Source organism: Melampsora larici-populina, assembly GCF_000204055.1.
Source record: "Melampsora larici-populina 98AG31 unplaced genomic scaffold MELLAscaffold_62, whole genome shotgun sequence".
Classification (NCBI taxonomy): Eukaryota; Fungi; Basidiomycota; class Pucciniomycetes; order Pucciniales; family Melampsoraceae; genus Melampsora; species Melampsora laricis-populina.
In genome coordinates this window covers 295,690-322,050 of record NW_006768826.1, presented here as the reverse complement: position 1 = coordinate 322,050, position 26,361 = coordinate 295,690, and the positions used below count along the sequence as shown (strand labels likewise).

At 40.8% G+C, this 26,361-nt stretch overlaps 6 protein-coding genes across 6 annotated transcripts; 4 read left to right on the top strand and 2 right to left on the bottom strand.

The window, feature by feature from the left end:
* Positions 1 to 997: 997 nt before the first annotated feature.
* Positions 998 to 2,990, bottom strand: MELLADRAFT_112174 (uncharacterized protein; the record flags this gene model as incomplete). Its single annotated transcript, XM_007416587.1, has 5 exons — positions 998 to 1,500; positions 1,718 to 1,745; positions 1,988 to 2,283; positions 2,361 to 2,440; positions 2,512 to 2,990. 5 exons carry the CDS (start codon positions 2,988 to 2,990, stop codon positions 998 to 1,000), a joined length of 1,386 nt encoding a protein of 461 aa, XP_007416649.1.
* A 9,445-nt stretch (positions 2,991 to 12,435) lies between these two features.
* MELLADRAFT_39952 (uncharacterized protein) lies at positions 12,436 to 12,767 on the bottom strand (the record flags this gene model as incomplete). The annotated part of the gene is made up of 2 exons (XM_007416586.1): positions 12,436 to 12,577; positions 12,652 to 12,767. 2 exons carry the CDS (start codon positions 12,765 to 12,767, stop codon positions 12,436 to 12,438), a joined length of 258 nt encoding a protein of 85 aa, XP_007416648.1.
* A 692-nt stretch (positions 12,768 to 13,459) lies between these two features.
* Positions 13,460 to 16,060, top strand: MELLADRAFT_112172 (uncharacterized protein; the record flags this gene model as incomplete). The annotated part of the gene is made up of 5 exons (XM_007416621.1): positions 13,460 to 13,909; positions 14,098 to 14,266; positions 14,362 to 15,590; positions 15,670 to 15,896; positions 15,979 to 16,060. 5 exons carry the CDS (start codon positions 13,460 to 13,462, stop codon positions 16,058 to 16,060), a joined length of 2,157 nt encoding a protein of 718 aa, XP_007416683.1.
* Positions 16,061 to 17,474: 1,414 nt separating this feature from the next.
* On the top strand, positions 17,475 to 18,313 carry MELLADRAFT_68107 (uncharacterized protein; the record flags this gene model as incomplete). Its single annotated transcript, XM_007416622.1, has 2 exons — positions 17,475 to 18,143; positions 18,218 to 18,313. The coding sequence occupies 2 exons, from the start codon at positions 17,475 to 17,477 to the stop codon at positions 18,311 to 18,313; spliced, it is 765 nt and encodes a 254-aa protein (XP_007416684.1).
* A 952-nt stretch (positions 18,314 to 19,265) lies between these two features.
* Positions 19,266 to 20,139, top strand: MELLADRAFT_39941 (uncharacterized protein; the record flags this gene model as incomplete). Its single annotated transcript, XM_007416623.1, has 5 exons — positions 19,266 to 19,434; positions 19,520 to 19,573; positions 19,730 to 19,780; positions 19,858 to 19,889; positions 19,969 to 20,139. Coding segments are annotated over 5 exons (477 nt in total), but the record flags the coding sequence as incomplete, so codon positions are not given.
* A 3,139-nt stretch (positions 20,140 to 23,278) lies between these two features.
* On the top strand, positions 23,279 to 25,986 carry MELLADRAFT_79336 (uncharacterized protein; the record flags this gene model as incomplete). Its single annotated transcript, XM_007416624.1, has 5 exons — positions 23,279 to 23,643; positions 23,724 to 23,898; positions 24,007 to 24,375; positions 24,465 to 25,004; positions 25,163 to 25,986. The coding sequence occupies 5 exons, from the start codon at positions 23,565 to 23,567 to the stop codon at positions 25,227 to 25,229; spliced, it is 1,230 nt and encodes a 409-aa protein (XP_007416686.1).
* Positions 25,987 to 26,361: the final 375 nt, after the last annotated feature.

Below are 26,361 nucleotides of genomic sequence, written 5' to 3'. Positions count from 1 at the left end.
AGAGATCGTACGGCAAGATGGCACAAAGATACACTACACGCGATTGGGATGCTCATCCCAAATTACCTCTAGCATAGCACGGGCAGCAGCAAACTTTGGAACGAGGAAACAATTCAACTTTCGCTCCAATTGTGAGCGTAAAATATATGATTGTAATGACATCTTGGAAGGCAAAGGGAAGGTGTGGAAGAAAGAGTGAGAAGAGTGAGAGGTATTAGCTGGATCTTTTCATCTATTGTTCCTGCTACATCCTCGATCAAAGTATGTCCTTTGAATCATTTGGTCTATTTGAAATCGAAAAAATCCAACTTTTTCTTTGAATCATTTTTGGTCTTTGTGAAATCGAAAGAATCCAACTCCTTGTAGGCTCCCACCCTCTCCTATTCATGACGAATCAAGAACATGTTGGTTGAAACTTTTAATCGCTCTAACTACATATTGATCCAATTGTGTGCTTTGAATTGTTTTTCTTGTTTATTTTTCAAAGTTTTTCTTGGTTATTTTTCAAAACAATTCAATTACGTTAGATACAATGTGTTTTTTCTTCTTCTTTGATGTTTTCTAACTTTGGAAATCGAATACTTGTTCTTTGGTCGCTTCTTCATGAAGACATTGTTGAGATGAGCAATCGAAAACCTGATAATTCCGCTTTTGAGAAGTCGAATGGAATTGGAGGGAAAGAAAGGCCTTGGTATGTCCATGATCAAACTAAAGGGAGGTATTGTTCCAGATAATGAGCTCTCATAGAGATTTGTTTCTTTTCAATTTGGACTCTCACACTTGAAAAGAGATCTATCTCTTAGAATGTGATTGAGAGGCATATCTATCATATGATTGGCACTGTGGGACGTTTTTTCTCTCTTCAAGACAATACAATAATAGATTGCATTATGAACATGTGTAAAACTTGAATCAGTGTAAAAGTTGAATATTAAAAAAAACAGAATAAAGAAACAAATTCATGAGGCAACATGTTTATTGACGATTTAAATATTTGCTACACTTCTAATGCAGGGAGTGGTGAACTAGGAATCAAGCTATTTAATACTTCTTGATTCTCTTTTTGGTTGTCTTGTATGTTGTCCAAATTGGAATCAAGCGAGTCTGGACTTGCATCGTTTTTGGGTGAGTGTTCAACATGACTATTTGCAGGGGGGGCTGAGATTTGTTTCTTTCTTTTCTTTGATGGTTTATCGACTGTAACAATAGTGTATTTCTTTGATTTGATATCCTCGAGCCATAGTTCGACTTCATTGTTTGTCAAAGAGCTGGGGCCTTTCTCCAGCATCAGATCGGAGACTTGGCTATCGTCCGCACGCTTGAAGGTGAGGTATACTTCACCACGAAATTCTTTCTTCTTGAAAGCTTCTTGCAAGTTGGAAATTTTGGGATGCGCATCACCCTTCCCTGTATAGCCTCCACGTAGGTAGGGTGCTTTACTAATATTGCAATCAGCTAAATCTGGAAACTTGAGTCGAGAGAAATGGAGGTCATGAGGTACTTACCGATCAGATTGTTGAGCTCAAGAGCAAGGTCAGCTCGTAATCGTGATTGACGTGCAGCTGCCTCGGATATCGGCTTGGGTTTGTTTTTTTTCTGGCGAAGGTGCTCTGGAGCCTTGGTTGCTTCAAAAGTGAAACATTCCAAGAGATGTGTCTTTTGCTGCATCCGGACCCACCTTGGAGAAGAGCTGTACTCCTCCTGGAAAAGCGCTCACTTAATAGGTAATCCAGGAGTCCAACATCCTAGCAAAAGGTGGAAATGCAGGTTGAAGTGGTTTTTCAGGAGGTGGAGCTGTATTGTCACGCGAGAGATGTGAGTCCGCCGGTAACCAGAAAAGTCTCAGGGAAAGAAATGAACTAACCTGATGAACTACTTTACTAATTTCGTGCAATCAAAGCTTTTCCAAAGTTTGGTTTTTTGATTTTCCACAATGCCTCCAGAGACGTCCTTCATGTACGTCAAGTGATACTTTGCGAAGGTTAACCAGGCGCTTGAATATTGGCACGTATTGTTCTAGCTCATCCTTGCTGAGGGGAGTAAGCCCTGTTTGAGCTGGTATACTTGAAGTCGCCGTGTTAGGTACTTCTTCATTGAGCGAAGGGGCTGCAGGGATCCCTAGTGGAGTTTGGGTGAGGGCATAGGCCTCGCTAGTCGCTATACACAAAGGTTCGAAGAGCCTCGGGGTGAAAACAGCTTGTTCGTCTTTGTTGTATGTAGACCAAGTAGTACCAACTGTGGTGTTCCGTTCTGCAAATCCGTCGGATACAGCTTTGCCTGGCACTGACGATGGCAAATGGAAAGGATTGGTCAGTGAGTGTAAATCAATTACCGCAAAATGAGATAAATAAAAAGCGTACTGGTGGTTTTGGTGGCTGCGAGACTATAAGTCTGGTAGTTGGTATACATGTTGGGCTCGCGAGACAAGGGTCCTTCCAACCTGTCAATGGAAGGAAAGCATCATAAATACATGTTTGGAGCTTGTAGAAGGTATTTGATGTTGGAACTTACAAAACTTCATCCATCACCTTGCGGCTACATTTTAAAGCTATGCAGAGCATAGTTTTATGCAGGTTGTATTGGTTTTGGAGGCACTGAGCTTCAAACACTCCTTTTGCCGATGGCCGATTGGTTTTGGGGACACCGAGGTTTGCAAGTCTTTCGTCAGCGTAGACTTGTCCCCATTGAAGACCTAGCTGCCAATAATTTGACAAGTTGGGGGTTATGTCGTCGGGGTTGTTTGATTGAGGCTGATTGTCGTGTTCGTGATCGTTATCGGCCTCGTCTTCGTCCGCGAGGCGAGGTCGCTTGTTGTTACGTCTAGGTTGAGATGCAGAGGATGCAGAGGGACCGATCCGTGCTTTGGGAACTCGAGGTCGGCGTGTCTTGGTAGTTCGACGTTGGGTGGTGGTATGGCTGTGTTCTGAATCATCTGATTCGGTGGATGATGCAGGCGGAAGTGGATTTCTAGGATTTCCTGATCGCAACATAGCTGAGTAAGTCCAGCAGTGATTGGAATTTGAGATGTGAGGCTTGATGGGTGTCGAGAGGATGTTGAGAGGCTGATTGAGCCGTATGTGGGAAGAAGTCGAGTGAGTTGGCAATGGGGTGGTTTGGTTAGTAGGTAGGTTTTGTTGGAGGAAGGGGTTGTCAGAATGTATGTTAGGGTTGTTTTGTTGTATGGTGGTTGGGGATAGATGTGGTCGTGATATATGGGTATCAGGTAGTGAGAGTTTCACCAGATTTTAAGCTGGGTTGTATGGTAGTGAAATGGGAGATGCGTTTGTGATACTGAATGTCATGCGTGAGTTGGGTAGTATGCTAGTGAGTTGAGGTGGTGTGCTCGTGAATTTGCTTGTTAGGTAGTGAAATGGGAAGGTGTAGGCGTGAGATCATCTATTAGGAAGTAAGATGAAATATCACGCCTGTTACTCCTGATGTTGAGTTGTGAGATTGAGCATTGTACTCGTGATTTTGCAATGTAGTAGTGATATTTGATGGTGTAGTAGTGAGATTTGATGGTGTAGTCGTGAGTGTTCTTGTATAGTAGTGAGATGTTGTGATATACTCGTGAAAGGGTGCTCAACGGGTACAAGACCCCCCCTTAAGGAATGGGGACTTGTAATTATTTTGAGGTTACCCAAGAATCATCTATGTATCTAGGAAATTCTACATGCTTGTAAGCGGACTACATTGGATGATACAGTTAGGTTTATCATCCAATACACTTGGTAGGTTTAAGTACACACAGGTGGATATTTGAAAAGTGATAAGAAAATGATTGAAAGACTTCCATGATTCAACTTCATGACAGGCAACTCTGTACCATGTGATTACCTCACTTGAATAGATGAATACTGGTTGTGCAACTGGCCTTTTCTGACAAAAGAAAATGGATCTTCCAACAGCTTCCTAATCTGTAGCTCTCCGCAATTGGAAAGCAGTACAATGATGAGACACCATAGACAAGCTTCATATTTTCAAGACGTGTTCCAGCTGCACTGCTTTTGAAGCATTTGCAGATACTGTAAGCCATGTGGATGATACCAGATTGAGGGGCATGTGAATTCAAAACATGGAAGTATTCTGGAATAGCAATCACAGGGGTTTTTTAATGCAGTTTCCACTAGCAGAAAATATTCTGACCATGGTATTTGCTGCACTGAAGTAGTGAATACATCCAATCAATCATTACATGAATATATACCAATGTTTGATTTCTATTCCTCCATCATTGAAGATATTCAGAAAAAAAGGTACAATCCAATCTATTCATCATTACTGTTCTAATACCTGATCTGATCTCTTTGAAAGATACATCATAGAATCTTCCCTGAAATTTTGATCAGAATTCTTACAAAACCAATTTAAAACTCAACTCATTTGATTCAGACTCAAAACAAGTAAACACTAGTGATCAAATGCAGTGATTGAGTTGGGAAGCTAAGGTTACTTTAATGGATGAGAAGACCAAGGAGACAATTTATTGAGATAAGTCAGTACAGATGACAAGAGTGTCTGGACAGGCATTGGGCAAACTTAACTAAGTCCCCAACAGCCCAGGGTTTGAAGATGACAAGCCATCACCAAGGAACAAGGGACTTACAATTAGCTCTGGCTTTTTTGACCAGGGGGATTAAACATTTAGTAAGGGTGTTTTTTGTTTTCCCTGTTTCTCCCCTTTCCACGTTCCTGATGAAATCTCCAATTGACAAGAAGACGGCAAGGATAAATTACAAATACAAGACTTAAATTAGATTTAGATGAGAAAGTGATAAGTTGGATGTAAGAAATGGTAATTCAATATTAGACAAGAAAAGAGAAACAGCAACATCACCCCAATGGTCATGATAAAAATGATTGTAATGCTTACTTATATGCTAGTTCACTTTCTTCCAGAGTACTTCTATTTTCCCCATCTTTGCAAAGAGAATATATTTCATTCTTTTATCAATTTGTGTTATATACCAATAATCTGTTTTGTGATACATTTCATTTGTGTTTTGATCTTGTCCATATAGCAATTGTCTCTTACACTAGTCCAAGAATCAGTTATCAAAAGTAAATGATAACTTCAACTAACACTGAATCTATTGAACTATTCTGTACCTATCTTTAGGTATATCTGATATTTTGTACTATCCACCTTATTATCTCTTTCTGTTTGTGTCTTTGTTGGTATAGGGCAGAAGGCCTTTCAGGTCTTGTTGGTTTTACTGTAATTAATTATCAAAGCCATTGCACTGTTTATCAGCTGAATACAATATCAAATCTTTGAAATCTCTGGGAAGAGAACAATTGTCTCTTACACTAGTCCAAAGATTATACATCAAGATCAAACAACAACTTCAACTGATGTTAAATTTATTGAAGTATTCTGGACCTATCTTTAAGTCAGAAGAACTATTATATCTTGTTGGTTGTGCTGTAGCTTATCAAAGTCATCATGATTTTTATCAGACTTTTCAGATCATATCTTATCCCTATTCCATGATTCAAGACTTTGAAACATTCATAAACCCTGTCACCCAGGAAGATTGGGTCATAATATGTACCTGCATCTTGACAATATTCCCTCTGTTCAGAATTTTTATATTGTTCAATGTCTATTTATTTCCTCAGCACTCAAAACAGGTTACGTCCAAATTCTCAAAAATTTCCCTGCTGCGAAGATGTGATCTCTAGCAATCTGACAGCAGCTAAAAAAATGACCACTGTTGTGACATGAATTTTGAAATGTTTTGCTGTCATTTTCTGGGTAACACCTTCATTTCTATAATAATCCATTACCTTTCTTCTGAATTCAGTTTCCTCTGGATCAAATATTCTTGTGTAATATTTTTGATTTCTTCAACACCATCAGTTAGGGGTTTGTGCCCTTGTGTCAAATCCCTATGGCACATTTTAGGAAAGTCATCATTCACAGCATAGGTTTCTTGAAGCTCGTGCTGTGGATCATAGTCCGTATTTAAATCCATCAAATTCTCTTGCATTGTCATTTGATTTCTATCATTGGTTTTGCAATTTTGGAGTAACGTTCTACCATCAGGATTTGGGGCAAGTGATTTGTTGTATAACCCCTCTTGCTCAGATTGTTTTCCTGCTGCCTAGGCCTGTGTCAAGTAATCCTTTGGATTTGAGTCTATTTTGTCTGAAGCTATGTATATACAAGGATGCTAGTTGTGATTTGCCTTAAATTTGAAACTAAATCCACATATTGGACTGACCTTGTGACCCAATGGATGGAATTTCTGCCAGATTTGTCTTTAAGTGTTGGCAATGATCAGAATCTATGATGGATCTATGAAGTTTAGTTGAACCTTGGGGGAAAGGTGTCTCTTTTTTTGTCTGACATCTCCTCAGGTTTGTTGCAGGTTCATATCTCTTTGGACCTATGATTGATGAATTTTCAACAATTTTGGAAGTATTCTTAAGTGCAGATGATTCATGGGGAAACTCTTTTTGCTGAACTCTTTTGGCTGCTGGCTGTGCCCAGTATACATTTGGCACCGGACCATTTTTTTCTGTCCCTTTTGTCGCAATGGATGGAGTGACATTAATCTTCATCTTGAACTCTTGATCATGATTGAAATTTGATATGGATATATGATGTTTAGTTGAATCTTGAGGCAAACGCATACACTGCCAGCATTAAATAGGTTCCCTGGTCGGAACATGACCTAGGCTGGGAATATCATTGAGAGAAGAATGGAGCATCAAATCATCTTGCACTGCACATCTGAGCCATAAAGCATACACTACATATGTGCAAACATCTGAGTAAATCCTTAGCTATCAGCTACATACAGGTCTGCTCAGTTATCTGCTCATCTAGATAAAAAAATCATGTGTAATACATGCTGTAACTTTGTTCAGATTGAGAAACACATTTCAAAATATTGACTACATATATCACAATGGCTACTCAGGAAATATTCATGGAACTGTGTAACAGTAGCAGAATGGGAATCTGATCACTAGGACCCATATTCCCATCTGGGAACCTCTTTAATGCTGGCAGTGATACCCTGTTCTACATGCAATGTCCTTTTATTGGTGGAATGATATGATTCTTCGAAGGTAATCTCATGGAATTCATCCTCCTCTGCTCTGCCAGTTCATCCTGCTTTGCAGCTATGACCAGTGGCCGTTCACGATTGTTGGGAGGTATCCGACATACAGATGGTTGATGGGACCACTGCTGTTGCTAGGAGCTTTTTGCTGCTACCTGTGAACCATGACCAGGATTTGAGATACATCCATAAGGTTTATTTGGATATTGAGGCAAATGTGTTTCTTTTTCTGTTTCAGATGTCCTTGAGATTCTTGCCGGGTTATCTCTCTTTGCAGATGATCGATGGGATGATATAACTTCTGGAAGGCAATCCCAAGGAAATTGTCTTCCTACGTTTTGCGCTTGGAAAAACCTCGCCTCCACCTTCTCCTGATTGATATATGTCTCTTACCAGGCGTGTTTCAGCTTTGCAAGCGGTCAATCTTTGTAATTCTGAGTGATTCTGACAACGATATTCTGTAGTAGCGTGTTGTTTCTTTGTCCTGATGTCATCCTTTTCAAAAGCTGAAGTCGGTTGCGAAACTGGATTTGAGTTTTGAGAAGCAATGTTTGTCAGATATGAATTCAGACCAGCCCTTCTTCCATAACGCGTGTCCATCAGATCCCTTGTTAAGTTTGGCTCGCAGCTTGTTTCACTCATCTCTGGTGCTTGTGGTTCGAGATAAGTCTTCGATATCACCTTGCTCGTACTAGGTAGGTCACCAAATGCATCCCGCCCTGTGGCCAAAGCGGTATAAGATTTGAAAAATGATAATACGTCACAATACCTACACCACGGGGCTGATGGCACGTGACACTCACGCGAATTTTGACTCTGCCAATAAAACACACACTACACAAAATATAATATTTTCTGGGCAGAAAATTAAATTATTGATACACAAAAATATTGAGAGGCCAGGAGAAGGGCAAAAAATAAATCAAAATATGCATCTTGTTCCCTGCGGTGAGAGCTTCACTCTCCATATTTTTCCATATTTTTACAGTCCGTATTGATTAGTGTACTAACAATAAACCTTCATAATCATCCAATTACAACCTGTAACAAGCACTGAAATTTGGCTCATTGGTGTTTAGAGAAACTTTTGATACCTGAAAACACCTATAACTTTGTCAAATCTGCATCAAAACACTCGATTTTAAGTGCATTAGAAAGCTGAACTCTTTCTCTCGAACTTTCATAAGATCAAGAACTATGTAGCTAGTATGCCAATCATTCTATGGATCTGTATGTACAAAGGTATAAAAAAGGTGATATCTTTTTTAGCAGACCAGCATGCTGTGTGGTCCTATTATGAGCTATTTGGAGGACAATTCCAGCTTACCAATGCACCCAAAATCGAGCGTTTTGGACCGGAATTGAAAAAGTTATGAGTATTTTCAGAAATCAAAAGTTTCTCTAAACACTAATGAGCCAAATTTCAGTGCTTGTTACAGGTTGTAATTGGATGATTGTGGAGGTTTATTGTTAGTACACTTATCAATATGGACTGTAAAAATACGGAAAAATATGCAGAGTGAAGTTCTCAACGCGGGGAACAAGATGCATTTTTTTTTTCTTTTTTTGCTCTCCTCCTGGCCTCTCAATATTTTTGTGTATCAATAATTTAATTTTCTGCCCAGAAAACATTATCTTTCTTGTAGTGACATACTGTCTACATCGTCGTACCCAATGTGAGCTACACGTTCCAGCCAGTGTGGGCTTCACTCAATCTGATCATGTGGCTACAAGATGGTGGCTCACCCGCTCATTGGGTGAGTCAGTGAGTCATCTCATATCATAACATGCTGAGATGGCTCACTCGATGAACAGATGAGATGACTCACATTGTCAGGAGTGTGAGTCAGACTTTGTGTCAACCAGGTGAGATAGCTCGCACTCCTGTAGTGCAAGCAAATTGGATTTAGCTGGTGAGTGGTGGCTCATCCCAGTGCTCTTCCAGCCTCATGATGGCTGATAGCAGCACCCGCAGATCATGTTGGGATGTTTTGATCATTGCTCACGGAATGAAATTGAAAATAACAACTGATCTATCTATTGCATTGACAAAAACTGCAAATGGTAATTACACAATCAAGGGAGATTATATTGAAAAACAAATGAGAAAAAAAGACAAGAAAAAAGACGAGAAAATGATCTTCAAAAATTAGTCTTTGATGGATATGTTTGATGATTTGGTGTAGTTAATAGCTTGTTTTCATTGGTTGTTTCTGTAAGAAATGTTTATCAAGCAATCAACCAATGGATTTATGACCAATGAGAGTCAGAACTTGAAGAAAAGATTGAGATGATGAAAGACTTACAAACTAGGAGATTGATCCAAGTGTATGGGGCTGTCAGGGGCTATCAGAACGATGAGAAGATAAAGAAGAGACCAATGATGTACTCAATGAATGCAAAAACGAACAGGGAAACATTTGAGAAATCTTTGACTCAGGATGATCGACCTCAAGATTTCAATATGAACAATGAAAACGAAAATAATGATCAGAATGGCATCAACCTGTAGGATGGTGTGAATCAGGCAGAGAAGAATGAAGCTGAAAGACAAAGCATGACTTACATATGGAGCGAGCAATCAGCCAAAGGACTTTGATATGGACAATGCGAACATGGCTGATTTGAAGGATCCAGGGAGGAAAGACTTACAAAGAGAATTAGAACAATTGATGAAAGGACTTCGATTTGAACAATCAGAATGACTATGGATTAAACTTGAATGACTGATCGGCTCCAGGATGACCAATGTTATGACGGTGAACGCTAACTTTGAAAGAGCGGAATTCAAAAGGGGACCAGGGAGGCAAGAACTGTGACATCTACCTGTGACGTCACACTTGATATCAAACTGCATATGTATGTATGTAAAGCCCTGTTTTGAAAATAACACCAGGCTGTGACATCTGCACAACCTGCTCCAAAAGTTTTGCATTCGGCTGCCAGGGCTGTTCTTGATGTGATCAATCATTCTTCTTGGTTTGTGGATCTACTCTGTGGTCCTGAAGCTAAGCTACGATTTATTTTCAGACTATCAATTTTCTACGACAGGGATGGAATGAACAACTCAAGCCTATCCTTGTGATCAACAGAATGGATCGTCTTATCACTGAACTACGTCTCACACCAACAGAAGCTTATCATTACCTTGTACAATTAGTCAAACAAGTTGATGCTGTCATGGGTTCATCTTTTGTGACCCAAAGAATGGAACAAGATTGAAAATGGCAAAAAGCACAAGAAAAACAAAATGATGATCCAATTTTAATTAAACTAGAAGAATTTCAAGAAACTGATGATACCGATTTATATTTCAATCCTACAAAAGGTGATGTTTTGTTTTTGTTAGCGATTGACAATTGGTCATTCACGATTTCTAAATTTTCTCATCTTTGGTCAAAGGAATTGGAGATTGAAGAAGATAAATTACAACGCTGCTTATGGGGTGATTATTTCTTTGATCAGAAGGTACAAAATGGTCTTAACAAAGAAACAATTGAATCGAAGACCAGGTCTTAGACCGATGTTTGTACAATTCATCTTGGATAATCTATGGGCCGTATATGATGCAATGATTTTAAACCCGTGAGTTCATCCTGCTTACATGCATTGGTCCACAAAATACTCATGTAAATTGTGGGAGAGAAGAGGCTGAAAGAACCACTGAGATCAGTATTCAAGCTTGTGCTGCCATCTTTGCTTGAACTTCTTTAGTAGAATGAATAGATGACAAAATAAATAAACCAAATCAATCTTTAGCCACAATATTTTACCGTGAGATGAAGAAGAAACATTCTGATTGACTGACAGTGACAAATTGGTCTAACTGTTTTTCAAGTTCATCTAATTTTGCTTTCTTCTCATTGTTATCTTTTGAAAGTTTGAATTTTTTTGATATTACAAGACATGGCCTCAATATAGTATTTTATGGAAATTTGATGGAAAGTTATGATTAGGATCGTCAAATACCATCTCAATGTAATTAGCATTTATTACATTTGTTCATGGAGCTATAAAATAATAATTGAAACCATTCTAAGTATGGAACTGTCTTGAGGGATCTGAAGAGACAAGAAAAGAACTGATCTTGTGAAACATGATATTGTACAACAACAAAACCGAAAGATATCCAGGAATCATTGGTCGGGCCAATTTTTTGATAGAGTAAGAAACAGATAGCCACATTTTCATCAGCCAATGTGAGCTTGGATGAGCGGTTTCCAAGCTCATTTGTGTGCTGAGCACCTGACTGGCACATTGCTCCCAGACCATCTAACTCATGTTTTTGTGTAGGCGCTGAGCAGCTGGCTGACAGGCCACGCTCACACGCATTGGCTCAGCCACTGATAGGCTGGTGCATCACATCAGCATAACGCGGGCTTGCTGTGAGCAGCAAGCCCACACGTAGAACGGGTGACGAGCTGGGGTGGGGGCCACATATCTGGGGTTCACACTACTGTCACCTGTTCTACACAACCACTTGGTGTGGTCATACCCAACTTACATTTCACGTGGTCCCAGTTCAAAGTTGCCCCGTGGTGTAATAGATAGGGCAAGTCTTTGCTGATTCAACTTCATGATACTATTAAAATCTGAAGCGGGTGGTTACCAATGGGCAGAGGAGACACTCCTCACGTGCAACAATAGATTTTGGTTGGTGGTGGGGGCCTTTTCTTACAAAAGGTGACTTCACAAAATGGAAGTTCTGGACAGTCTGCTGCGCTTGGAATCACAGTGGGATGATGTGACGCTGTAGAAAAGTCATACTAACCTCTAATCCTAAGACGCGTTCCGGCGCCTCCTTGAAAGCACTCGCAGATTTGCAAGTCACAAGTATAATGCCGGGCCTCAGTTTTGTTGTGAGATAAAGAGCGATGTGGGCCAGTCGCAGATGAGACTCCTTTCAGAAGGTATAAAGGGAGTAATCAACGGCTCTATATGACACCGCCACCTATAGATCAGACGCTGGTCAGGGTATATCGCGCTTCTAACTTCGCTCCGAACCTACAGCCGAATTCCCTCAGAAACCCCAGTGGAGCCATATACAATCGCACAAAGGCACCGTGATCTCATTTGAGCGTAATTCAAAATCGAGTTTATCAACCAGTGGTGGCTTGAACATTGAAGGTACTGGTAGTGTCTGCTCGCAAGTGTAAAGACATTGAAGTGGGATTCAATTGATTTCGAAAACTGCCTACTAGAACTGATTAGTTACACCCAGATATTTGCATCTTGCATGAAAAGATACACCAATTGAAATTTTGAACCAAAGAAAAAAATGTTAAACTCATGACAAAGAAAGGTATATGAATTCCACCTAGAAATAGTCGTTCCCCGCCTCTCATCTGAGAATATGAAAGCTTCACCGCAAGCTCTTTTCTAATAAATCTTTAGCTTCATTGATTTTACTAGCTAAATAAGGACTACCCCCTCGATCTGGATGATTAGCTAACATGATTTTCCGATGAGCATCCTTCAATCGATTCTTAGTTACTTGTGATTCCCTGATTCCCAAACCCAATCAACGTCACAGTCAGCTCAATCTGAGAACCATGAGTTTTTTAAATCAATACTGAACTTAAGTCCTAATATATCTTTGGCTTCTCTACGATCCATCCTAGCTTGAAAACCACCGATGGCCCAAGGTCCTTTAAGGTCTCCTATCCTTGTTGGTCTTGGTTTACCTGCGACCATATTCATGAAGGGTGATAGTACTTTTCCATTTGATCTTGCTGATCGAAGTGAATATCGTATCAAAACTGCACCGCCGATACCCTTCGTTTTTGAGATAATCAAGGAAATATAACATTGATCGTCAAAAATAGTTAACTCGTGACTGCTTCGGGCTCTTTGAGGCGTTCGAGCTGGTAAGGATAGAAGAGATATGCCATTGAGTGTATGAGGACTCACGGAAGCTGCTGCGATGGCTAGTGGTGTGAGCATTGTTAGTTTGAGTCAATTAGGCGAAATGAGGCCCTCGAGGGTGGAAAGTTGCAAAAAATCTGGAACACAGGCTTCAGCTGTATGGGAATACAAAGGTCGCTCTGATAGTTCATTACGGGCCGGACGGCATAGCCTGGCCCTGAAGCAGCTACATAGCTTATTGCATGTGTAATGGTCACATGACTCTGTATGCACTTTTTGGATTTTTTTGCAAGAATCGAAGACGGTCACGGTCATGGTCATGGTCAACAGCTAGAGATACCAACACCTCATCGCTATCGCCATCATCCACTCAGCATAAAAAGTTTATCAGATACTTCGAAAAAGGCATTCAAGAAGTGAAGCAGCAAGAGCACAGACTCACTCAAACATCAGACGGAGCTTATTCGACATTCATTATCATTTTGCAAACTCAAAAAATTCGACTTGGTACTCTCAACTCAATGAGAGCACTTTTAAGGACCAATTGTTATCGAATCACTATTATCAGCAGGAATACGATTCATACCAACTCTCAATCAATTAGAGCAAACCAAGTTCCATTGAACCAATCAATTTCTAGCAGTCTAGTATCACAAAATCTTCCGACACGTGCTTTACCACCTCATCTCGATAGACCCGCGAAAACAAACCCACTCGATTTATCCGAAAATGAACATGAACAATACTTCACCGAAAACGAAGTTGATTCTTTTTACGAATCCCTCATGAAATCTTCTCCAGAACAATTAAGAAAAGAAATGGATTCAACCCCTTCACCTAATGACCTCGAGCATCTTCCAATCTTGGGTCCTTACAAATCAGCATCTCTTAAGCAACAACAACAGCTGTGGAATTGTTCATCCAAGGCAATCGAATCTCCCTCGAATTCGTCAGATGACCCAACACAAATGGTTGATTCACATGGAATTGACTTGAACGCTGATCAGCTGACGCTTCACGATTGGAAAAGTCTATTACTTGTAGCTGTTGAGTGATCAATCGACTTGTCGGTCTGGGCCATCACCTCATTTTTAGTCCTCTGAATAATTTACTGATGCTTTGTTTCTTTACTTAAATGTACGCCACTACCCTGATCCAGGCTCGTAATTTACAATCGGAAAAATTGATTGATCTAGTAGAGTTGATGAAAACTCGTCAAGTTGATATTGGACCCATCACCGATAGTCTTCTGACACTTCTTGCTCATCTACCTCAACCATCAAAAGCTCAGCGATCAATTCAAGTACTTTCAGAAGCCTACAGCAGAGGTATGTTTTTACTGCCCAACCTAATGGTCAACGAATGTTGATGAATATTTCAATAATCGCTTACACGTTCAACTCCTTTGCACGTACTTTCACAGCCAGTCTTACCAAATCTTCTGCCTTCCAACAAGCACACATTCATTTGCTCCTATATCGTAGTGGTTCAACTCCCACAGCTGCCTATCAAGCTGCTAGCAAGTATGTGCAAGAATTGGAACGAGTCGGCACACCACCGACACCAGCAGTCTATCTTCAACTTTTCGAATATCTCTCCTACACCTCTCACCGTCGTGCCCACTCTTTAGACCTTTTCAATCGGGTTCGTCTTCTGGCTCATCCCACACCACCGATCTCGATTTGGAACGCGGTTCTGAAAGCATTAGCTTCGGGAGCAAGCACTGAACCTGAGCGCTCTATGGACATCTATTTAGACCTCAAGGCCGCCGGCTTATATCCGACGCGAGAAACGTATAATCATCTCATTCGTGCGATGGCCCGAGCTCGCCGCCCTCCACCCGGCACATCCACGAGACGCACAGAAGCAGAGAAATGGTATTCAGGTTCATTGAGACTTTTAGATAGAATGATTCACGAAGATGGTCTCAAACCTGATCTGAATACATACATGGCGCTACTTGAAGGCTCGAAGCGCCTTGGTGACCTTCCTCGTGCAAAATGGATTTATGGATTGTTCTGTCGAGAGCTTGATTCTCGTCCGCCAGGATCAACCTCATTCGAAGATTCGAAGTGGTTGAGTGTGAAGGCGGTCACATTGATGTTGCAGACTTACGCTTCTTTTACTCCGATGAGCAAACTGACCTATCATAAATCACCAAACCAAAAGCCAGTTGAAGAAGAGATCAATACTCACAAACCTTTAGTTGCTACTAATGATGACCCGATGGCGCCATACCGAGGAGTGCCAAAGTCCAAGAAGGACACCATTGTAGAATCTGATCGGCTCATACATCAGTTTCTAAGCGAAACAGGTGGCTTGAATTTATCGGCAAAAACACCAGCAGAACAACGCAAATTATCCATCTTGGTTGGATCATATCTTTCAGTTTATGCAGCTCATAGTGATATCGCGAACCTTTACAAGCTATACCAAGATCTTACCATTTCTCCGCTCTCATCAATTCACGAAAATCGAGATACAAAAGCTATTAGGATCACTTGGATATATTTGTTAGTTTTGGAGAGGTGTGAATATGTACGTTCAGCTGAACGAGCAGGAAAAATCTCGAGAGAAGTTTTTCATGAATGGAGATCTACTGGTGAATGGCAAGATAAGTTTGAATTAGTGAAATCTGTTGAAGCAAGACTTGTGAGTCAGATGTGGGCTGCTTGGATTAGGTTACAGGCAAAGTTGAGTATCTAGTAATTTTTTCTTTGTTTTTGACCAGGTTCTAACAAAAGCTTTCTTTCGTTCTATGATAAAAATCAGATTTGGTGGAGTGAAAGAATCAATGAAAGATATTGAAGACTTTACACGATTATATCCGATTGAAAACATTCAATCCTCTGAATCGACTCCATATCTATCATTTAAACATCTAGAGATCGTACATCATCGATTGAAACAAAATGAAGATCGAGAATCGGTGAAAAGATTACTAAGGATCACCAAAGGGTATGTTGTAGATTCCTTGCGTCCTTTCAAGTTTTTGTACCTTATCAAGTGACTAATAAGATCCTTTCTTGGGGGTTGATAGGTATGAGAAAGCAAGGATTAAAGCCTTTGAGATGAATGAGGAGAATAGGAGGATAAAGAATCGAGCCTTGATGAATTTATGATATCCTTCATCAGTCCGTTTCCTTTGTTCTTTCTCTTTGTATCAACTTTGTTCATGCAGACATAATTTTTGGGAATCGTTTCTTTGTTTCTTGATAATGTTTGTGCTTCTTTAATTGAGGATTGAATTTATGGTTCTGGCAATTCGACTAACTTGAGCATTGGCGTATTTGGGGAAAATACGCAACAGGATGTATATTTTATTTCTGGGATTGGGTGGGCTCTCTTACTCTAGATTAAGAGACAAAGACATAGTTCAATGGAATCGACTCTGAAGTTATTACATACATTCCTGCTCTCAACTGCATGATCAAAGCTTTTCCTTGGAGCTCAATAGTCAAGAATCTGGGCCTTTTGTCCTCACGTATTTAAAAAATCTCACTATTTTATGATTACATTTTTGGAATACTTAATCATTTCGGCTTCCAGAAAAATCTTGAGAAAGAGTTCAGTCTGGCAAGATACTTTCTCACCATTCAAGAAATCTACACTCGAGTCCAAGGCGTTGTGAGCGCTGCTATAGGTCACCATGAGTGATTCCAATTAGGTAGGGATTGTAATGAAACAGACTGCTCAAAACTTGAAGCAAGAACTTGTAGGCCAACTTTCCTAAGTTTTCTACACGGGTTATCAACTGCATACACACCTCCTTCCTAGAGCAAATAGTACTCATGCTGGAGGCCACAAGGCTACCAGACAAAGGCGGCAAGGTAAGCAAAGTATTGGCGGGTTTTTCCTTCTGCTATCCGTTGTATCCATGAATATTCATTCATTCCGGGGGTGCCCTCAAGATGGGTGAATTTCAAAGACACTGGGGCAAGGAGGAAGACGTGGAGGAAGGAGGTATTGAGACGCTCGATCAATGGCAGTTTCCTGCAGAACCCAAAGCACGCCGTGTTACGTGAATCATCATGATACAGGGTCACTAATTCAGCTTCCCATGTAATAAGATACTTCAGAATGGTCAAATCAATAATCAACTAATCTAATCTTTGTAGCCGCTTTAAAGAAAATAATCTACACATAATCAAGGGCGTTACCAAAGAGTAGCTTGCTGACTCATCAAAAGTTGCTTGACATATCTCTTATCATGGATGAGGTCTTTCGCCGATGAACATAGTACCTACTCTGACGCCGGCCATTTCTTGTGCCTTGCCGTCACAGAGTGGATAGGTCAATCAACAAGATGGCAGGAAACTTTCAAGGCACAACGAGTTTATGGCGACTATGGCCCTATATAAAGCTGACTGCTTCGTTGGAACTTCGTCTCTCTCTCCACATTCATCACTTCAAAATAAATCCGACTTTCAATTCACCATCATCCTTTACCTTTCGACAATACCAGCTTTCCAATTCTTCGCCCATCAGGATCACTTCTATAACTAAACCAAACACAAACAGATAGAGCCAATTATCATGCCTTCACCTCTGCACATGTCACTTTTTGTCGACTTCAAAGAACGATATGACCGCTCAAATCCTGCTGTAGTTTCAAACGAGCCAGAGCCAATATCATATTATGCTGAAGTGCTTCTGTCGCTTTCACGAGGGGTCGTTCACCCTGCGCCAAACGTCACGCGGAATCCCCTGCGCGAGCACATCGACCCTACCTTGCTTTCGGACACGAGTATCACATCGTATATGGTTCCTAATCGGCTTGGCTCAAAGAGCAATCAATCTGAAGCTCAACATCAGCAGAAGCCCTTGAGAAGACTCCCTTCCTCCATGGTGAGGACTTCGAAACCTAAAATCTCGTTGAACGAACTCGCGAGTAAGATGGAGAGGTCATCTCGTGCGATGGCCCTTCACGCTGCTGTGATTTCGGATGCGCTACTTGGAACAAACCCAAACACCGTACACAAGAGACAGCGTTCGGCACCTGATACAACAGATCACAAGAGCCCAAAAAGACAATCCAAAGGCAAATCAACTCCTCCTACTCGATCTCGGAAACCAAAGGCGAAATCTAATGACAAAATCAAAAAGGATTCTTCGCTTATTCCCGATTCTCCCTGCCCACCGATGAAACAAAAACTACGACTTTGTCTGGCTAACCAGATCAAGTATTGTGGTTTTATACCGGACGTAAGTAACTTGTAGGACTTTCCAAATTAAAGCTTTTGATTTAATTAACTTTTCTTGATTTGATGTCGTATTAGCATCAGCAGGATTCGAAAGAGAACCTCGTCTATGGGCGTTCGTTGGGTGCAAGCGTGGAAAGACAAAGTAATCCGGTAAAGAAGACATCTTCATAGTTTCAGACTTGTCGGCCAAAAATGCAAATTGCTACATCGGTGAGTCAGAAGCTTATAACCTTTCATTGTTCGCGATCCTTCAAGCAAACATCTCACATCTCCGTCCATTTTCGCAGGTTTCCGAGTATCAAAACACGCGACTCCAGGACTACACAACCAATACCTAACGCTTTGACTTACATTTTTCTTTGTCTCGAGATCATAGTTGTTCAGCTATATACGGTGTCTTCTTAAAAATCTTATCTTTTTTCAACGTTTGAATCTTGAGCATTTCTTTTTACCTTCTTCTAATCTTATTCGTCTGGATTTTCATTATTTGCAATACTGTCTCTTGTATATGTAGGAAGCTTATTATCAGTGCAAACCAATCTTTTTTATCTTTCCTCTTATTAGTTGTATGGGTTATGTACTTGAATACTATTGTAACAGTTTCTTCATCTTGAATTTCTTTTCAGCTTGTATCTTTGTCATCAATACGCATCATTTGTTGACAGTTCATTACCATTGCATCTAAGGCCAGAGCTTTGTTCAGCTCTATGGTGGCCATGTTTTGTATGCAGACATACTCTATGTTATAGGTCACATAGATGTAACAGCATGTGACACACGTGATCACACATGTCACATAATGAGACCTTTGCCCCGAACCAACAGTGGACCAGCAGCGCAGGGAAAAGCTGAAGCGCTGCTTTTTCAAGCTACGCTTTGAGGAATTTCAGCTCAGCGGCTTCCAGCCGCGCTTCGGATTTCCAAAATATATGCAGCGCTTTTCCAGCAGCGCTTTTTGAATTGAGTTTTGAGGGATATTTTTTTCCGCTGCGCTCCAGGTGCTGCGGTCATTATACAGCGGTTGCAGCGGTTGCAGCGGCTGTGTAGTGATTTTTGATAAGGCTTTATGAAAGCTAACTGATTCTATTCAACATCCTTGATTTATTTTACCCAGTCTTCGGAAGACCAAAGAGCCGAACATGACTCAAAAGTCACAATCACTCCAGATGGCTTGAAAGATTTGGGCGTATTACATTGGCATACAGAAGAACTTGATGAAGTTGATAAGTTAGCAACTGAACGAGGTTATCGAAATCGAGATCAAATCATTTTTAGTAAGGAAGCCATGGTGCGTGTTTTTTCAATCATCAGCTTCGCATATGTGAAAAAAATGTTCACATATTTCTGCCTCTTGTCTACTACTCTTCTCCGATCAAGGGGACGTTTATTTGACGAACATCAACTCTTTCTTCGAAGAGCATCTACATGAAGGTAAGACAGCTCTCAGTTTTTCGGTACGACTGGCCTGCAAATCAACTCTACCGTAATTGCAACGCCACCTGAATATCGTCCATCCGCAACTTCATCGTGTGTACCAATTTCGCGTTGCTCCTCACTAATACCAGCTCGCTTGTCTGATGAACACAGATGAAGAAATCCGATGGATTATCAATGGAACCGGCTACTTTGATGTTCGAGGTAACCCACAATCTTTTATACTTCATCTATCGCAAACAACTCTCAATTTTGACTTCGCAAACGGCAAAAACAAGTAGACAAGAGTGATAAACATTGGATCAGAGTTCAAGTCAGCAAAGGCGATCTATAGTACTAGTTCTTCCTCCAGGTAAGTTTTCATATGATTCTACCACAAATTATGACCTTAGGCTCACCCTCATGGTCTCCTATCAGGTATATATCATCGCTTCACAGTTGATACCAAAGACTATATCAAAGCCATGCGCCTTTTCAAGGTACCGTTATTTTCTCTTCTTTTGACATTTCAATTCCCTCTCCAAAGCCTTTTCACTGAATGGATGCGTTGTTTGAACATCTAATAGGATGTGCCAAAATGAGTACCTTGAAACCGGAACACTGAAACCGAGAAGAACCCTTACCGACAAGTAAGCTTTACTTCAGATCATTGCTCATATCTTTATTACTCTAGTAATAAAAAAATTTGGCTGTGATATCGACGCTTACAGCGCTTCGGCAGCGCAGCGGCGCTTATTGCCGTCGCGCTTCCATCACCGTGATTTTCGAGCAGCGGTAAACAGCTGCGCTCCTAGTCACAGCGCAGCTGTGACTCGGTTCGCTGACCAAGTCTCAAATCTGGAGCAGCGGGAATCCGCTGCGCCAACCGCTGCCACCCCTGAAGCGCAGCACAGCGCAGCTGTGCCAGTGTTGCCCGAACCCCTGTCCCAGCCCATAACACTTAGCTTCAACAAAAATTTACCCTGTCTCATACTTGGAGACATGAAGTAAGAGACTGGTTCTGCTGTTACCAATGTAAGAGACTGTTGATCATAAAAAGGATACTGTTCATGTACAACATATTTGGTGATGTTATCAAAAGGATTACTTATAAAAGTCCAAGCTATCTTTGCCTCCATTTTAAGCTTTATGTATAGCTCTCCTGAGGTTGTGCTTACGGGCTCAGTCAAGTAAGGTAGGAAATCTGGCACAATCACTAGATTAACAAAGTCCTTTGATGATGTGTCAGCTGTCATTCAAGCAAGTTGAATTGGCATGTCTCAGAATGAGGGACTTACCCCTAATGTTGTGTTTCTTGCCTGAAGGCTTTAGGCTCCTTTTGGTTGGTTGGATCTTGTTTTTCCGTTTTCTGTGAGCTCACCAAGGATTTTATGCCTGCTGTGCACCCACATATGCACAAGATCTTTCTGCAAATTGTACAAGCAGAATCATCAAATGCCCCTGATCCCTTGCTGAGCTACCCAAGTTTGAATTTATGTAATTTCCATGTGTAGCTCAACCAAGTCCTTTGACTTATTCCCATGGCAGAACTGGCAAATGCAATATCACTTACAACACTACCATGTGACTGTTTAGCAACTTGGTGGTCACACCGTACATTGATCTATCCCAACAGTCCACTAACATATCATGATAGACATAGGTATTTGTGTTGGTAGCATCCAATCATGCAGATCTTTGTCAGAGCACCTCATATAAACCTACATAAGGAGCATTTGATGATCAAACAAGCCCAAGCCAAGCATGATTCAGCAGACAAATCCACAGCTGTAGATCCCATGCTACTGGAAAAGTTGTGTAAAGAGCATTCAGAGATGTCTATCATGCTAATCACAAAGGCATGACTCATCTTGCATCATGAGCTTCCTTTAGCCGTTCTGGTTTGGCTTCTTTTTCTCTTGAGTTTGACATTTGCTCAACTTCAAAGACTTAATTCCAAATGTTGAATGTGTCTCCTATTTGTACAAACCACTTGCAAAACATTCTTGCTTTCAATGTAATGTCTTGTAAGTTTACGTAAAGAGTGTGCAATATCCTTCAAGCAGATCATGATCTTGTGTCACCTTATGTCATGAGCTTTCTTTAGACATCATGGTTTGGTGTCTGAAAGTGGTTTATTATTTAAAAAAGTTTGTGCAAGCTTGAAATATCTCTGCTTCATTTCCTTTCCTTTGTGAAACAAGGCATAAATTTCTATTTGTTGATCCTATTGCTTCTGTTTCATATTCATCTTCAAAATGAGGGACAACTCAATTGTCCACCCTGTCAAGAAGTTTTATCTTGGCCTTCAGAACAATGTGTTAGAAGTGTGTGAGCTTCTCAAAAAAATACTGACATAAGAATTTCATGTGCTGTTTTTATTGTGCAACAACCCGCACCTCAAGCAGAAGCAAAGAAAATGGGGAACTGATGCAGGATGGTCCTTGTCCCTGAAGTTTCTCTTTACCATGAGGAAAACAGTGTGCAAACAGGCCAGCAGTGATGAGTTGTGGAATGATTTCATCCTTAATGAAGTGAGTAGCCAGTTGCTTGTCCTTATCTGGAATCTTGATTGGATTTCTAAAACTACTGACCTAAAATCTCCAGGAAAAGCTCATAGTGATCTCAGAATCCTTCCAGAGGTAAGACACCACATGTTTCATTATATAGCTCAAAGGAAATTACAGCCAATTTCATTTTGGAAAATAACAGTGCTGCTTGTGAAACATCACTTCAGACTTTGATGCCCTTTCTATATAGATTAATCAATTCTAAGATCTTGTCAAGCATGGAACTATCAGACACCAATGAAATTATTGAAAAGACAGCAACCAATGAAATTGACGCAAAGATATCATCTGAGAAGGGAATAGATAAAATATCAGGGGTTGAAGACAGGGTTACACTAGAGAATGTCAGATGTTCAAAGCCAAAAACTCTTGAATGAAAGAAAGATGTTACAATCAATTGTGGTTAGTTAGATAGATAACTCTTGCACAAACTTTGTAAGGTAACACATTTTTACTTCCTTGATGTGGAATGGTTGCTGTTGTTTGTGACCGTTGGGCTAATGGCATGCAGGTGCATAATGCGTTGACATTTTTTGGCTTGTGGTGCCTCCAAGCAACTCAGCAATTTTCTCCACTTCTATGGTTTGTCAGAATCCTTTAGGACATCTCTGAATCTGGCCAATACTCTTTGACAAGGATCTGAGGATGATTTGAAGAATGCAATGGTGAAATCTTTGTTGTGTAGCCTTTTTTCATTTCAAGGTTACTAATATCACCTAATCAGATATCTTGATTTGTACAATGCAAGGATCGCTATCTCTCGTCCTTTTCGTTGCTTGTCCAACCTTGCTTTCAGCGGATATCCAACAGATGCGTACGTCCGTTGGGCCTTCCAAGGTTTTGTTGATGATTGAACAGCATCCTAATTATAGGTCACAAGTTCTGATGATAATTTGAGACACAAAGGGTTGAGAGCGATCGGAATGGACTTTACCTTCTCGGCGCATAGTAATATCGCATGTAATTAAAAACCAACAAGGCTGGTCACATAAGCTGAGACGTGGACGACCACATTGACCACCAACAGCTGGATTACCTCACAAAATTGAGCTTAGTTGGTCATGGGGTTCAACCGCTTTGCTTATGCTCAGAACGCGCGGACAAATAGTAAAGAATTGAGTCGTTTCTTGAGCACCCCCGCCCTTTTGCTTCATTTTAGAGAAGACTGGTTGATTACGTACAGAGTCTTCAATTTTGCCCCTGGTCGCACCGACATTTAACTCGGAATTGCTTTGCGGTATGGAACATTTGAGCTAACATCAATGAGATCTCCTCTTTTGTTGAACGATATATCGTGCCCTTTTGCTATGATCAATCGCATTTGACTCAGATCGCTTTCTTCAGCCATAAATTTTCTTACTCACAAACTTCCAAAAACTGTTGAATATCAGGCTTTGTACCTCATAATCTATTACTGCATAACGCGCCATAGCTCATAAATGTCCGATTTTCGGCCCAGTCGCCTCAATACCCTGAATTCATCGGCGACCATCCGGGTGGACAACGTTCTACCCAGTGGTGAGTCTCCGTTCAGCTAACCCAAGATGAAAACATAGGCTTTCCTCCAGTGGCTCAAGGAAGGTATCATTTTTTTATAGTGTCAGTTCACGATCTGTCAGACTATTTCTCCGTCGCTGGAGAAGTGGTCGACGTCCAACCCTTGTCGTCGTTCCGGAGTGATTCCCACCAGTACAAGATCAGATTTGCTGAACCAAGGATGGCGCAATGTGCTCTTCATACCCTCGATGGAACTTCCCTACATGGTTGCAAGATGTTGAGTCATTCCCGCTCTGTGTCACCTCCTGCAAAAAGTTGAGGACCGATTGTTAAAGTTGGATATGTTAACTGAGAGAGACTTATTCTGCTTTCTGGGGGTTAAAGTAAAACGATGGCGATTCAAGACGAAGACACAGACACATCACATTGCTCTCATCGCGCGGGGTCCCCTTCAAGTTTAGACCAACTCTCTCTTCCCGATACAACTGCCCTCCAGCGTAAGACTATCAGCACAGGACATGAACAAATGCCTTTGCATTACCCAAAACAAGGAGACTTCGTTCCGAACCAAGCCAAGTTTCAACGCTCTTCCAATCATACACAACGTTCCGTCGCCCTTGACGCCAGAAATTGCAATTTATATATTTTGAACCTCAGTCTCGATATAAACAATGAGACCCTCAAAAGCATTGTGCGAGATTTTGGTGAGATTAGACACGTATGTGTTCTCGCAACCTTGGACAATGCAGGCCGGTAAGTAATATTTTCCACCACAAAAGATCCCTTACTCCAATATCAGGATTTGTAAAAAGGTTGTTCACAAAAGATCTGTTTCATCATAGACGGAGAGCATTTGTAGATATGGCGACACCCGAAGAAGCGCATGCTGTGATGCGAGGGCTTCATGGTAAACGTGTACACGGGTATGAGCTCCATATAAGCTATGCATTTGTCCAACGTAGCGGTGGCCCAAGTATGAACTTCAATCCCGGCCCTTCTGCATCAGCGATAGAACAAGCTCGTAAGTTTGCTTTCCATGGGAAACATCCAAACTTGTCACCTCGATTTGCACCAGAAAGCACAGGCGGATTTGGCCCAATTACGCGCGGCGGGCCACCTTCATCGCAAGGATCAAATCCTGCTCAAACTGGTGGCGGACTTGATGGAGAATCCTATTCAGCATGTTCAAGGAACAGAGAAAATTCAGCGATCCCATTTCCATCACCAACTGAATCTTCCTACAGTGGCTCTAGCGGTCCAGCGGCGGAAATCACAAATGGGTCGTTCATTCCGTCAAATCACACCACACCCTCCTTCGGCTCAGAGATATTTGTCTACAACATCTCACCCGTAGCTTGCATTGATACAGATGACCTCTTGAAGTACCTCACCAATATGGGTTTCAACCAAATCAAATCAGTCAACTTGAACATGGATCAAGAAAGTGGAATGAGCCTCGGAAATGGATCAGTTGATTTCCATACCACAGAGGCAGCAAGTGAAGCTTATCGCAAGATGTGTTCTAAACCTCTTATTCTAGATGGCACAATGATCAAACACGAAAGAGTCATCACCTTACAACCACCTACCATATCGCAACACTTTAACCCTTATCCTAATTTTACACCTCCATCAAGTTTTATGACCAATTTTTCAAATCCCGTCAATTACCCGGGATTCTTCTCTCATTCACAAGTACAAGATCCAGTCGGTTCAGCGAATCGAGCATCTCATCAATTACAGTACCCTCATATCAACTCTGATAATGGGTACTCTCAAGCCTCACACCAAACTTCATTCTATTAATCTTCATCGTCATACGCGGACTTCGCACGGATTTTTACGCTTAGCATAGTTTCCTTTATGCACCCTAGCACTCTCTATGCTTGGAATTTTTTTCATTACATCTTCTTGCACTCGAAATTTCCTGTGTAAACTGTTTCCTTCTTCAACTTAGGATGATTTTCTCCTCGTCTTATCTTCATATATGCTCATGTTTTCTCTCAACTATCACGCGTATCTTACTACTTTCCTTACTCTCCTTGAAATCTTCTCTTAAATGCTCACTGCCTTCAAACTTACCAAAATCATGAAGGTCTTTTAGTTCATATGGTTTTCATTCCACCTTTAATACTTTCATACTGTTGCTATCAGTTATAAATAGATTTTTACTCATGATTTTTTGCTTTCTTAGTGTTGTTGGAACATGTGTAATTTCACTTTTATCATTTTTTTTAGTACACCACCTTTGTACCTTTGGAATCTGGAATGTATCTTCAATATGGATCATACCTACAACTCGTTCTTCACACTCAGATGGAAAGCTCCCTGTGGTTTGAATGTGAATAATGAAGTATACACCAGGATATTATTATTTATCATGAGATATATACTGCTATTCAAGTTCTAGAGTGTTTCAGCCTAAACAGGTTGGCTGTTATTTATTACATAAAAACCACCTGCATCAACCAGTTTACAGGATTTTTTACTCTTTTGATAATAATTGGATTGAGCCGATTTTTGGGTTGATGCAAGCCTAGAAGCTCACTGGGCCATGCTGACGATTTTGACTATTTACAGTCCAAATGAGATGAATGAAATGACACACAATCTTGTGAAAATCTCCAAATTTGGCTGGAGATTCCGACACGAGGCTCGTTGAGTCTTGATGGTATCATTGTTGTATAGTAGAAAATTAGTCCACAGTCGTCAAACTTGATCTTTCTGGGTTCTAATGAG